The sequence below is a fragment of the Dromiciops gliroides genome, chromosome 5 (assembly GCF_019393635.1).
Source record: "Dromiciops gliroides isolate mDroGli1 chromosome 5, mDroGli1.pri, whole genome shotgun sequence".
NCBI lineage: Eukaryota > Metazoa > Chordata > Mammalia > Microbiotheria > Microbiotheriidae > Dromiciops > Dromiciops gliroides.
In genome coordinates this window covers 182,681,946-182,695,179 of record NC_057865.1, presented here as the reverse complement: position 1 = coordinate 182,695,179, position 13,234 = coordinate 182,681,946, and the positions used below count along the sequence as shown (strand labels likewise).

Below are 13,234 nucleotides of genomic sequence, written 5' to 3'. Positions count from 1 at the left end.
GAAATGACTGAACAGCAACAAATTTTGCCCAGTTAATACCATAATATCCTGTGAGATCTATAAGAAAAGTTCAACACATCTTTATACTTAGAGGCAACATCATAAGAAAATTAATTTCCCTATTAAAGTAATAAGTGCTGATTATCATGTTTTCAGGAACTAGAAAGAGCATGGCGAGAATATGACAAATTAGAATATGATGTAACAATTACAAGGAACCAGATGCAAGAACAATTGGATCGACTTGGTGAAGTTCAGGTACAAAATTTTAATCTTCTCAAATTCTTTTCAGCCTTCTGGTTATACTTTAATATCAAACGGCTTCAGGTTGTTACATTGATAAAAGATCAAGAAGTCACATACATCCTCCTTCTCAAGACTATTCCTGATTCCCTTCAACACCCCACTTAGCAATCGCCACCATTTATTAAGACTCATCTATCTTGAAATGGATTTGTCTACATGTTATATATTATCCCTAGAATGTAAGCTCCTTGAGGGAAGATACTATTTCTTTTTTACTTTCTTTTCCCAGTTCTGCGCCTTTTTTGGGGGGCGGGGTGCAGGGCAATGGGGGTTAAGTGACTTGCCCAGGGTCACACAGCTAGTAAGTGTCAAGTGTCTGAGGCTGGATTTGAACTCAGGTCCTTCTGAATCCAGGGCCAGTGCTTTATCCACTGTGCCACCTAGCTGCCCCCCCATAACCATTTTAAAAGGCTTAAAGCACTGGCCCTGGATTCAGAAGGACCTGAGTTCAAATCCGGCCTCAGACACTTGACACTTACTAGCTGTGTGACCCTGGGCAAGTCACTTAACCCCCACTGCATGCCCCCCCAAAATAAAATGGTTATTGAATTGTTGGATTTCTTTAGAGTGTTTTTCCTCTGTTGCATGCCTTATCATGTTTAGAACTTTAAAAGCTAGCCTCATATTGGCATTTTTTTAAAGATTTAGTTTTTAATTTTGTTTTTTTTCTTCTAGTATAATGTTTCTTTGCTCATTTTCATCCCCTAGTGTGCCTTCCTGTCATCATAAAAGATAGCATGTAGAATTCATAGCTCAGTGCCATGTAAGTAATGCCATAGATTATCCACCAGAGATAGCTGAAATACTTGGTCACTCTACACTACTTTTTGGCAATCTGACCATCACTGTATTGGCTCTCTTGAAATTTTTGGGAGAGGTAACAGAATTAAGTCTTATAAAATTTTAATTCATCTCTAGTAATCATCAGTATCTATTAATACTTTAATTTCAAGTTTCCTACATATAAATTAATAAATAATATCATTTTTAATAGACGGAGTCAGCAGGCATTCAGCGTGCACAGATTCAGAAAGAACTTTGGAGAATTCAAGATGTCATGGAAGGTTTGAGTAAACATAAACAGCAGCGAGGCACCACAGAGGCTGGTAAAGAGACTTCTTTTATCTTTTATTAGCTGACATTTGACCACAGTTACTTCTAAAACAAATGAAACGTGTAATTGCGTTTCATTAACTTAGTTGCCAGGTCATTAGAAGCACAAATATGACTAAATGTAAGTAAGTAAATGGGTAGTATGACATTATTTTGTTTTTCCTCTAGATTCAAAAAGATTTTGTAATTGGTTTTAATAGTGATGCATTGTCATTTTTAAAAATTATTTTTATAGGTATCTTAGGATCAAAGGCTTTTTCAGCAGTTAAGTACAAAAACGAGGTAAGATTTTTACTGTTTTAATTTCTAAATGCAAATTGTTGTATTTCTAAGCTTAAAAAATAAGTAAAAAGAAATCAGATGTTTTCCATGCTTTAACAAAGGGAATTTTTAAATAGTTCTAAGTATGTTCCACTAAGGTTGTTGTGTTAATCTTGAAATTACAATGGGCATTAAAAGAGTAATGTTTAAAGTTACATTGATGATTTCTTATTTGTACCATCTAATGATTCCCCTTCCCACTCCCCCAATCCTTACCTGGAAAAATTGAATCTGGGTTGTTTCATGCATTTCAGAACTGAACTTGAAAGGTAGGATTTTACTTCTTGGTCATCTAAATGTACTGAATTTCACGCTTGTATGGATAAGCACTTATCTTTGTTTTAGGAAGTTTTTGTAGAGCAAGATTTAGTTGTGTTTTATGCATAACATTTTTTTAAAAAAACTATAAAGAGATACTGTCAACGTAATTTTAAAAGCTTCCAAGTTTTATCCCAATGTGGGGAAAATGCTTAGTTACCATTTCCTTTTAAAATCTAAATGTGAATACAACATTTTACAGAGTTTTAAAACTAAAACTTCTTCCTGCTATTTTTATACCTAAATAGCAACACATAGACAATGTTCTTTTGGATTTATAATAGAATTTAAAATGAAATGAAAATATGAAAAATGCTAACCTCTGTGTTTCAAATTCAATTTGGCTTAGCAAATATGATCATTTTGTTTTATTTCTTTATATGTGATTTTGACAGTGTCCCTTTCATTATCTAAAGTTGATGAGACAAAGTATACATTTTTAAAGCTAATCTGCTGTTGAAAAGTTTGTTAGATACTCTTAACACAAATATGCTCATCTAAATAAGGTGACTATTCTACAATCTTTAGGAAGAGGAAGTAGTCCCACCTCGTCCTCCACTTCCTTGGTCCTATGACTTTACAGAGCAGCCTCCCATAATCCCCCCTCTGCCCAGTGATAGCAGCTCCTTGCTCTGTTATAGCAGGGGCCCAGTACATCTGCCTGAAGAAAAGAAGATTTATCAAGTTCAAGGATATCCAAGAAATGGCTCTCACTGTGTAAGTGGCTAGAATTGCCACAGAATTATACATATCTTTTTGATTTTTTTTGTAATCATTTTCTTTTGCCGTTGAAGAATTGTTTTGTGTTGTAATCTCCTTTTTTGGGTAGTACTTTTTGTTGCTTTGCATTGTTACCATTTTCACATTTTTGTTTTTTCATATTTATGTACTTAAAATTTTTTCAGTATAGAAAAGTGTTATTTAATGTTATGTTATGTATCATGAAGAGACCATATTTTTAAAAGGCTAATGTGGAACACAGGGATATCATGCCTGCTAATATTATCTGTCCTCAGGCCAGAAAATAAAGGGTGGGAAATAGAATTACTGCCAACATGATTAAGAAGGTCAAGATTTGGATATTCAAGCTGTAGAAGTAAGACTTGATAAGCAAGGAGAAAGGATCAGTGAAAGAAGGAAAGGAATATGAACCAGTGAGGGGCAAAACAAATCAAAGAAGTTTTAGTTATATGGGAATTTGAAATTTAGGACTTTTCTGGGATATAGCATCAGACTACCTTCTAAAATGGATAACATAATTTAATGTATTTCAGTCATTTATTACAATATCTGTTAGGCCAGATAGTCTGGGGGTCATGATGGAAAGAAAAATATTTATTTTAATTTCAAAACAAAAGGCTTGGCGGATGTAAATTTTAATCTTTTTGTTTTCCTTCATTTTACATATGGATTCTCAAAAGTACTTTGTCTGAAACAGTTCTTTAAAATTTCTGATGGGGCATGGGGGTTTAGCAACCTCATTTACCAAATTTAACTTGAGATTTTGTAAATTAACAACACTTAGGAAAAATTTTGTTATTTTTTAATCTACATTTTTCCCCCTTACTTTAAAGGGTCCTGATTATAGACTTTACAAGAGTGAACCAGAATTAACAACTGTAGCAGAAGTTGATGAATCTAATGGAGAAGAAAAGTCTGAACCTGTTTCAGATATAGATTCTGTAACTAAAGGTCAGCTTTTAACTTTTATTTAGTAATGTCCATGTAATCTTTGGTACTAATGGAAATTTCCTTATTAATCCTTATATCACTTATGTTATTAGTTTTTGTCTTTCATAGTTTAAAGCTGAAAAGACTAATCTTTAAAATTTTAACACACAGGATTTAATCACACTAGTTTCAGAAGTTATTTAAAGTATTTTTCCATCCTCTTGCATCAAACATTTATTCACATTTTTATTAGCATCTCCAGGTCTTTAAGTTCAATTCTGGAAACTGTTTTTAAGAATATGTCTAGAGAGGGGACAGCTAGGTGGTGCAGTGGGTAAAGCACTGCCTTGGATTCAGGAGGACCTGAATACAAATCCAGCCTCGGACACTTGACACTTAACTAGCTGTGTGACCCTGGGCAAGTCACTCAACCCTCATTGCCCTGCCAAAAAGAAAAAAGAATATGTCTAGCAAGAACAATGAAATAGATAATTGAGAAAATAAGGTGGCATATTTGAAATTCCCAAGCAATCTCTTTCTGAAATGTTAAAATGACTGCCTCAGTTTTCTTCTTTTTTCTCTAGAATTATGTCTTTTAATATTTCTGTGGAGTTTTTCCTATCATGTGGTAGATGTGTGGTTTAAAAATGAAAGAATAGGGGCAGCTAGGTTCCGATAAAGCATCAGCCCTGGATTCAAGAGAACCCAAGTTTAAATCTGGCCTCAGACACTTGACGCTTGCTTAGCTATGTGACCCTGCGCAAGTCACTTAAGCATCATTGCCCTGCGCAAAAAAAAAAAAAAGAAGAAGAAGAAGGAAGCGAAAGAAAGAAAGAATAATGCTTGGAAAATAATCTAATATGGATATCTACCATTTTTACATAATAGGTAGCTTCATCTTACAAGTTATAGTTTGTGAGAGAGAATTTTAGTTGAAAGTATATTCTATCCAAATATAGTCCCTAATCCTCAATTAGTCCCCAACACCCCAAAAAAGCATTGTTTCTTTCTCTCCATTGCATTGTGCTGGTTGTTTAGGAAACATGAATACAGAGACATAGCTTCAGTCCTCTGGGAGTTTATGACCCTGTTGCACACAAGGAATCTTTAAACTTGGTGCAAATAAGTAAACCATTTCCCATTAAGGTAAGTGTTAAGTCTGTTTAGTGGATGGAGCCTGAAGAAGAGATAATTATATATTTTTTGTTTTTGTTTTTGTTTTTTTGCAGGGCAATGAGGGTTAAGTGACTTGCCCAGGGTCACACAGCTAGTAAGTGTCAAGTGTCTGAGACCAGATTTGAACTCAGGTACTCCTGAATCCAGAGCCGGTGCTTTACCACTGCACCATCTAGATGCCCCAAGAGATAATTATATTGATGTAATGAGGAGTAAAAGAAAGTACCACTAATTAGGGAGGACATCAAAAGACCCATTCCATTCTTGTTTCTGACTCCTCAACCGTCAATATTCTATCCTGAGGTGTATGTAATACTAAACACCACTCATTTGGTTTCCCAATTTTTAAAATTATTACATAAGTGACTTTATATAAAGTTGATTTAACTCAAATACTGTGAGGTTTCCTTAACTTTAAGAAAAGAAAGAAAAAGGTATGTCATCATTCTTCCCGTTTCCAATTCAATCTATTTACAAGCAAAATAGATGCCGAAAACTTCTTAGTCTTTGTGTGTATTTATTTACATTTTTAAAATAATTACATAAGACCAATGAAGGTACTAAATTAAGTACAAAATTTGAGCTGCTACATAACTTTCAGTGGGATTAGTTTTTGAATAAACATAGTCCCATTTAAAATTGCAAGATTTAACATAAAGAATTTAAAATCAACTATTTGTTGCCTATTCAATAAACATTATCAGAGTTTTTGTACAGCAAACTTATCTATACTATAGACTATTCTTATACTATAGACTTATTCTGATTCTGATTGGATTTGTGATTTCATTGACATGGGTAATGCAGATTACAACCCATCCATCCATAACTACACATCCTCTGTGACTCTTGTCTCTGGGTCCTTAAAAATACCAATATGCTAGAGACTTTCCTGTAAATCAGTAGTGTCAAACTCAAATAGAAACAGATCCCTGAAGGCAGCATATTGGCTTATAAAACCTACAAATTAACATTATCTATGTTGTACTATATTTTTAAAAAATAATAATAATTTAGGGAACAGCTAAGTGGCACAGTGTGAATAAAGCACTGGCCCTGGATTCAGGAGGACCTCAGTTCAAAGCCTGCCTCAGGTACTTGACACTTACTAGCTGTGTGACCCTGAGCAAGTTACTTAACCCTCATAGATAGATAGATAGATAGATAGATAGATAGATAGATAGATAGATAGATAGATAGATAGATAGATAGATAGATAGATAGATAGATAGATAGATAGATAGATAGATGAAAATAATGATTTAAACATTTTCCAATTACATTTTAAGCTGGTTTGCCACCCTTGTAAGTATTGCTGCCCTGAGTTTGACACCTCCTCTTTAGATCATATGAGTTTCTTAAACGGGGGTCCAGAGATTCACAGGTTTCAGTCTATGATTTTGTTGTTTTAATATTTTGGTGACTGTATAAGTGGTTTCCTTTGTAATAATTGGTATTTAATTAATCCCTATTTTTCACCAGAACATAGGTTATACATTTTTCCTCTACAATTTCAAATTTTTTTAACTCTAAAAACAGCAGTCAGAAGAAAGTAATTTAGTAACAATTTGAGGTTGATGATTGTAAAGATTAGTTGGGATTCTCCATGAAGTAGCCCCATGACCCTAGGCTTGTGGAGAGTCTAAGACTATGTATTCTGCTTATCCAAGATATAGGCTGCAAAGAGAGTGAACTTAATCCAGGTTTATTTTAGTCCATTAGTAGATTTCATTTAAGTAGTGGGCTTCAGAGCACTCAGGGAAATCACTTAGCTCCTCAAGATCTGTTTTCTCTCTCTCCCAAATTCCAGACAGATTGTGTCATCAGATTAGCTGTGACCTAAAGAAAGTCACAACCCCTTTGTGTTACAAATTCCATATATAAACATTGAGTAGTGTACTACTTAGTCTGCTTTAGAGATTTTTTTAAAAGATAATATATATTTGAGAAAGCACTTTAAAAAATTTAATAGGTATATGTAAATATTAATTAATGCTATTATTATGTAATTGATGTTTTTCTAAATGAAAAATAGTAATGATGGCAGGTGCTATCTGCTTTTTTAAAAATGCAGTGACTACAGATATCTTTACATTAAAAATCCTAATTTTAGCGTTTTAATACAAAGAAATAAGGCATCAGATTTTTTTTATGCCTCCCATTATTGTAACCACAAATCTGCTTTTAATTGAGCCTTAAATTATATCAATATTATTGGCTAATGAAACAGATAAAATAGTGTACTGCTGCTGCATTTTTCTTGGCTTTTTTCAGCCAGATCTAGCATTGACTACTTTAAAATGAAAAGAAATTCTAATGTTACAAAGAAAAATGTCAACTTTTATGATAGTTGCTCTGTAGGAATTGCTGCTATTTGGTTGTTTTTTTTTAGGTTCACATTTTCCTGTTGGAGTTGTACCTCCCAGAACCAAATCACCAACGCCTGAATCTTCAACAATAGCCTCTTACGTAACCTTAAGGAAAACTAAGAAGATGATTGATATGAGAACGGTATTTAAAAGACAATTAACAGAAAAAAAATTCACAAATAGTAATCTTTAGCTTTCTCATACAAAATTAAGTTTCTGTTTCTCTAGTTTCATGGAGAAATTTTTTCATATATAACCAAGATAAAGCATATCATTCTTAGTTTTTAAAAAAGGATCCCCATAGGTAATTCTGAATTCTAGTCAATCCATAATCCATTCAAGGGAATGTGAGCCTCTCAGTATATCCCAGTATCTAATTGCTACCATATACCCCAGCCTTTATCCAGAAGCCAATTTAGACCTCCCAGAGACTTGCATGACTAATTAGGGTTACTCTAAGGTAAAATAACTTTTTCCTATAGCCATTCTTAGAAGTTCACCCTAAATACTGACCATTTTAAAGGTCTGCAGAATAAATTGATGGAAAGAAAAACCCCAAGGCCTAGGGATGGCAGAGTAGATTAGGACCCACCTTGGAATCCCTCTGAACTGATGGATATGCTGATGAATCCGAGGAGTCCCACAATTTGATAATACCAAACTAAACTCCTCAGGGCCCCTACAGGCGCCAAAAGAACCTGGTAAAAGCCAGTGTGTACTGAGTTCAAATTTGGCCTCAGACACTTGACACTTACTAGCTGTGTGACCCTGGGCAAATCACTTAACCCTCATTGCCCCACCAAAACAAAACAAACAAACAAAAAGCCAGTGGCAAAACCTTCCCTCAGACCAAGTGTTCTAATACCTCAGGTATTGTTTTGTTATGTAAAAACATACATGATTGTAAAACACTTTGTTTCAGTTATTTGAGTTCTAATCAAGAACTATTGCAAAACTAGAGATTTAAAATTTTATCTAAATTGCCTTTTTAAAATAGATTCTAATATTGGTGAGAGAGATATATATAAAATTGGTGGTGTGTGTGTTTATATAATCATGTTTGGGTATGTATAATGTAGGTTTATAGTATGATTTCCTTTATCTAAATCTTTTTCAATTTTTGCTTCCAAAAGTGTTGTCATAAGGAGGAAAGTCACCCTCAATTTACAGAATCACAGACTAGGAGAATTGGAAGGAACCTTAGAGGCCCTCTAGTCAACCTGACCCTGACCAAGAATCCCTTGTATAGAATACCCACCAAGTCCTTATCCATACTTCACTGGAAGACTTGAAGTGATAGGGAATCCCCTGAAGCAGTCTATTATACTTTTTAAATAGTAATGATTTTTTTTTATTTAATTTAATTTATTTATTTTTTTAGTTCTCAACTTTTGTTTATACATGCTTTACAATTTCAGATTTTTCTCCCTCCCACCCCTCCCTCCCCCCTCCCCTAGACAGCAGGTAATCTGATATAGGTTATATCTATATATCTCTATACATATACATATAGATATAGATATATACACACACACATATATACACATAATAACATTAATCCTATTTCTGCATTAATCCTGTTACAAGAGAAAGAATCAGAGCAGTGATGCAAAACCTCAAAATAGAAAGAAAAAAAAAACCAACAGCACCCAAAACAAAAGAAATAATATGGTTCAATCAGCATCTATACTCCACAGTTCTTTCTTTCTTTTTTTTTTCTTGGATTTGGAGATCCTCTTCTATCATGAGTTCCCTGGAACTCTTCTGTACCATTGCATTGGTGAGAAGAATATAGTCCATCACAGTAGGTCAACACACAATGTTGATGATACTGTGTACAATGTTCTTCTGGTTCTGCTCATCTCACTCATCATCAGCTCACGTAAGACCCTCCAGGTTTCTCTGAACTCTTCCTGCTCATCATTTCTTACAGCACAATAGTATTCCATTGTATTCATATACCACAACTTGTCCAGCCATTCCCCAATTGATGGGCACCCCCTCAACTTCCAATTCCTTGCTACCACGTAAAGAGCAGCTATAAATATTTTTGTACATGTGGGTCCCTTTCCCCCTTCCATGATTTCTTTGGGCAAAAGACCTAAAAGTGGGATTGCTGGGTCAAAGGGTATGCATAGCTTTATCGCCCTTTGGGCATATAAATAGTAATGATTTTTACATCAGTCCTAAAGTGAAAACATTTCCTTTGCTTGATCCAAGTTCTGTACTCTAATAAGATAAACAAAACAAGTCATAATTCCTCTTCTACATCACAGCCCTAGAGAGACTTAAAGAGCTATAATTTTATCAGTCTCCTCTTTTCCAAACTAAACATTCAGCCTCATTTGCTGTGGTCTCTGATCCCCTCACTATCTCTGGAAGCATTCCAACTAATAAATGTCCTTCTTAACATGGTCTTCATATCTGTGTACAACACTCCAGATATGTTTTTACCAGGAAAGAGAACAACGTAGCTTTTACTTCCTGTTTACTGGACAGAGTCTGTCTCTTAATGTAATAAAAGACCACATGAGAGTTTTTTAACTGCCATGCCACACCATTCATATAGATCTTGCATTCTACTAAAAGTCTCTAGATATTTTTCATACAAATTGCTGTCTAGCCACACCTCTTCCATCTTGTATTTGTGAAGGTAATTCTTAAATATTTGTTTTTGATTCAGCCCATTGTTCTAACTTTTTTAAGCTTGTTTGTATGTTGACTGTTATCCTTCATGTTATTGGTCCCTCCCAGTTTTTACATCATCTGTAGATTTTACCTATAGATAAAGATAGGTTCTGTTGGAGTTGTACCTCTCAACCTTCCGTTGGAGTTGTAGCTTCTGTTAAGTTCTTTCAAGTTATAAAAATCATTGAAAGACAAGCAAAAGACATTACATTTAGAAAAAAAAGACTAAATACACATCCCTTGGGCAGTGGTGTCCAGCTCAAATAGAAAGGGAACAACTAAACTGTACTCATAAGGATCTCTGCAGGCCACATATCGACTTAGAAAAGATCCTTACATTGCACAAATGTAGACATCTTCCGTCATCTCTTATTTCTAGATATTTGTCAGTATAACACCCCTGTAAAACAGGTGCTACAGAAACTATTATCCCCATTTCTAGCTAAAAAGCGCAGAAAGGTTTAAGGTTTTCTCCATGATCAAACATCTAGAAAATGTGAAAAGCAAAACTTCAACCTATGTCTCTCCTAGCCTCAAATTCATCATTCTTTCCAATACACTAAGGAGTTCTGCATTATTAGTTGTATTATTCTGAAAATAGTGAGCTTTTTAGAGAAGAAGAAAATACTCTAAAAATTTAAATCAGTGGATTTTCTTGTAAGAGTTGGATTAATAAGCCAACGTAATTTTTTTAAAAGTATTTTATTTCCCCCAAAAAATCTGGATGAGCTCCTCTACAAGATAGGTTCTTAGCTAGTGTCTACAGCATCACAAGGGCCCTGCGGATAGCTTTTAGGGGGCCTGTAAACTTGGATGGAGAAAAAAAAATTATATCTTTTTTCCCTAGCCTCTGACTGAAATCTAGCATGTCCTTCAGTTATGAATGTAGGCAACAAACATTTTGAGAAGGGGTCCTTAGGCTTTACCATACTGCTAGAGGAGTCTATGATACAAAAAAGGTGAAGAACCTCTGATCTGGAATGAATGTGTTGTTTTCTACCAGTAATACCAACATAAAATTATAAAAAATGAAATTGAAATTCCATATAATTAATTCCCTTATTGAACCATATTACATATTATTGTGTTAAATCACATATCAAAATTTAAACGATCATGTTTGGATTGTCGCCATTAAAGTAAGTAGTCATGTTTTTACAAGTCTGGCATTTATTTGAAGACATATACCACTAAGCCTTTTTCTTTCTCTGTCATTGTTCTTTGTAAAAAAACCAGCAGATTCAAGCATCTTTGCTACAGAATTTGCCCTATGTTTTTTGGTTTTTTGTTTATTTTGTTTTGGGTTTTTTTTTTTTTTTAGGCAATTGGGGTTAAGTGACTTGCCCAGGGTCACACAGCTAGTAAGTGTTAAGTGTCTGAGGCCAGATTTGAACTCAGGTTCTCCTGACTCCAGGGCCGGTGCTCTATCCACTGCACCACCTAGCTGCCCTTGCCCTACATTTTTTAATTATGCCAGCTTTTAAACAATCAAGAGAGAAAAAAAGACTTTTTGAACATTGCATTAGATCTCACATCTAAATAGAACTTATTAGTTGCTTTATTTTAGGGTTACACAGGTGGCAACAACAGAATAATTAATCTCACTTTGTTGTGACCAGTTTAAATTTAGAGATTGTTTTCCATTTTCGGTTCTTAAAGGGAAAATGAAGTTAAAAGTGTTCCTGGGGGCAGCTAGGTGACACAGTGGATAGAGCACCGGCCCTGTATTCAGGAGGACCTGAGTTCAAATCCAGCCTCAGACCCTTGACACTTACTAGCTGTGTGACCCTGGGCAAGTCACTTAATCCCAATTGCCTCACCAAAAAAAAAAAAAAAAGTGTTCCTGGGAAGACAATATATCCCAAGACTAAAAATAGCTATATTCCCAGGAAGCAGCTGAAATTTGCATATCTTCATTTTAGTGCAGACTAAACTTATTTTTCAAAGAAATGCAGACTTTGTTTAACAAATCACCTCCTCACTTATGTACTTGCTCCTGTTAAGTTCTTTCAATTTACCTTTTTTGTGTGTGTCTACTTGAGTTTTAGAAGTGTTAGTTTTGGAGTGCTAAAAATGGACCCAAAAATATAAAACCTGTTAGTATGGCGGCCAGCTCAACACAACTGATATTTCCACCCATCAGTCAAGGGAGTAAAAGCGTACTAACAGGAAGTCAGAAACCTCTCTTTGGTAATCCAGATCCTTAGTGCTACTCTGATTTCTTTCAAATCCTCTATAAAAACTTGTGTCGAGCAAGTGTTTTTAAATACTAAAACTTTTTTTAAAAAAATTATTTAGGGGCAGCTAGGTGGCGCAGTGGATAGAGCACCGGCCCTGGAGTCAGGGGGACCTGAGTTCAAATCCGGCCTCAGACACTTAACACTTACTAGCTGTGTGACCCTAGGCAAGTCACTAAACCCCAATTGCCTCGCCCCCCCCAAAAAAAATTATTTAAAAGCTTTATATTTTGAAAAGGTCGAAATATATTCTCAGTACTCATTTCTAAAATAGGATTGAAGACAAGTTCTGGACCTGTGGTTTCAGTGGTGTAGGATGTTCCCAGTGGAGGAAAGACCTTCTATGGAACCAGCATACCTAAATAAGACATACAGTGCAATGACTGATGGTGATCAGCCATTTATAGTCCTTGGTTTTTGTTTTGTTTTGGTTTTTTGGGTTTTTTTTTTTTTTTTTTGCGGGGCAATGGGGATTAAGTGACTTGCCCAGGGTCACACAGCTAGTAAGTGTTAAGTGTCTGGGGCCAGATTTGAACTCAGGTCCTCCTGAATCCAGGGCCGGTGCTTTATCCACTACGCCATCTAGCTGCCCCCATTTATAGTCCTTAAGAGTTGCCTACAAGACTGGAAAGTCAAATAACTTACCTAGGGTTTCACAGCCAGTATATGTCAGAAACAGGATTTGAACAAGACCAAGAAGGCAACTACCTCTCCTTATAGATATTCTAAGATATCTATTTCTGAGATATTCACTTTTTTTTAATTGAGTGGTGTGATTTTTTTTAATTAATAAAGTATTTTATTTTTTTCCGTTACATGTAAAGATAGTTCTCAACTTTTGTTTATACAAGCTTTCCAATTTCAGATTTTTCTCCCTCCCCTCCCTCCCCCCTCCCCTAGACAGCAGGTAATCTGATATAGGTTTTTTATATATATATATATACACATAATAACATTAATCCTATTTCTGCATTAGTCATGTTATAAGAGAAAAAATCAGAGCAATGATGAAAAACCTCAAAATAGAAAAAAAAA

The 13,234-nt window shown here is 34.9% G+C and overlaps 1 protein-coding gene across 35 annotated transcripts in view; it reads left to right on the top strand.

The window, feature by feature from the left end:
• Positions 1-13,234, top strand: part of PLEKHA5 (pleckstrin homology domain containing A5) — a 192,828-nt gene that overhangs the window by 162,921 nt on the left and 16,673 nt on the right. For 20 of the 35 annotated variants that reach the window (XM_043965267.1, XM_043965263.1, XM_043965262.1 and 17 more), the window contains 6 exons: positions 157-258; positions 1,301-1,412; positions 1,655-1,701; positions 2,587-2,775; positions 3,633-3,750; positions 7,298-7,416. In XM_043965267.1, the coding sequence (XP_043821202.1) occupies positions 157-258; positions 1,301-1,412; positions 1,655-1,701; positions 2,587-2,775; positions 3,633-3,750; positions 7,298-7,416 (687 nt within the window). Of the gene's footprint in view, positions 1-156; positions 259-1,300; positions 1,413-1,654; positions 1,702-2,586; positions 2,776-3,632; positions 3,751-7,297; positions 7,417-13,234 lie in introns of those variants that run through there. The other 15 variants (XM_043965281.1, XM_043965276.1, XM_043965294.1 and 12 more) reach the window with 3 other exon arrangements.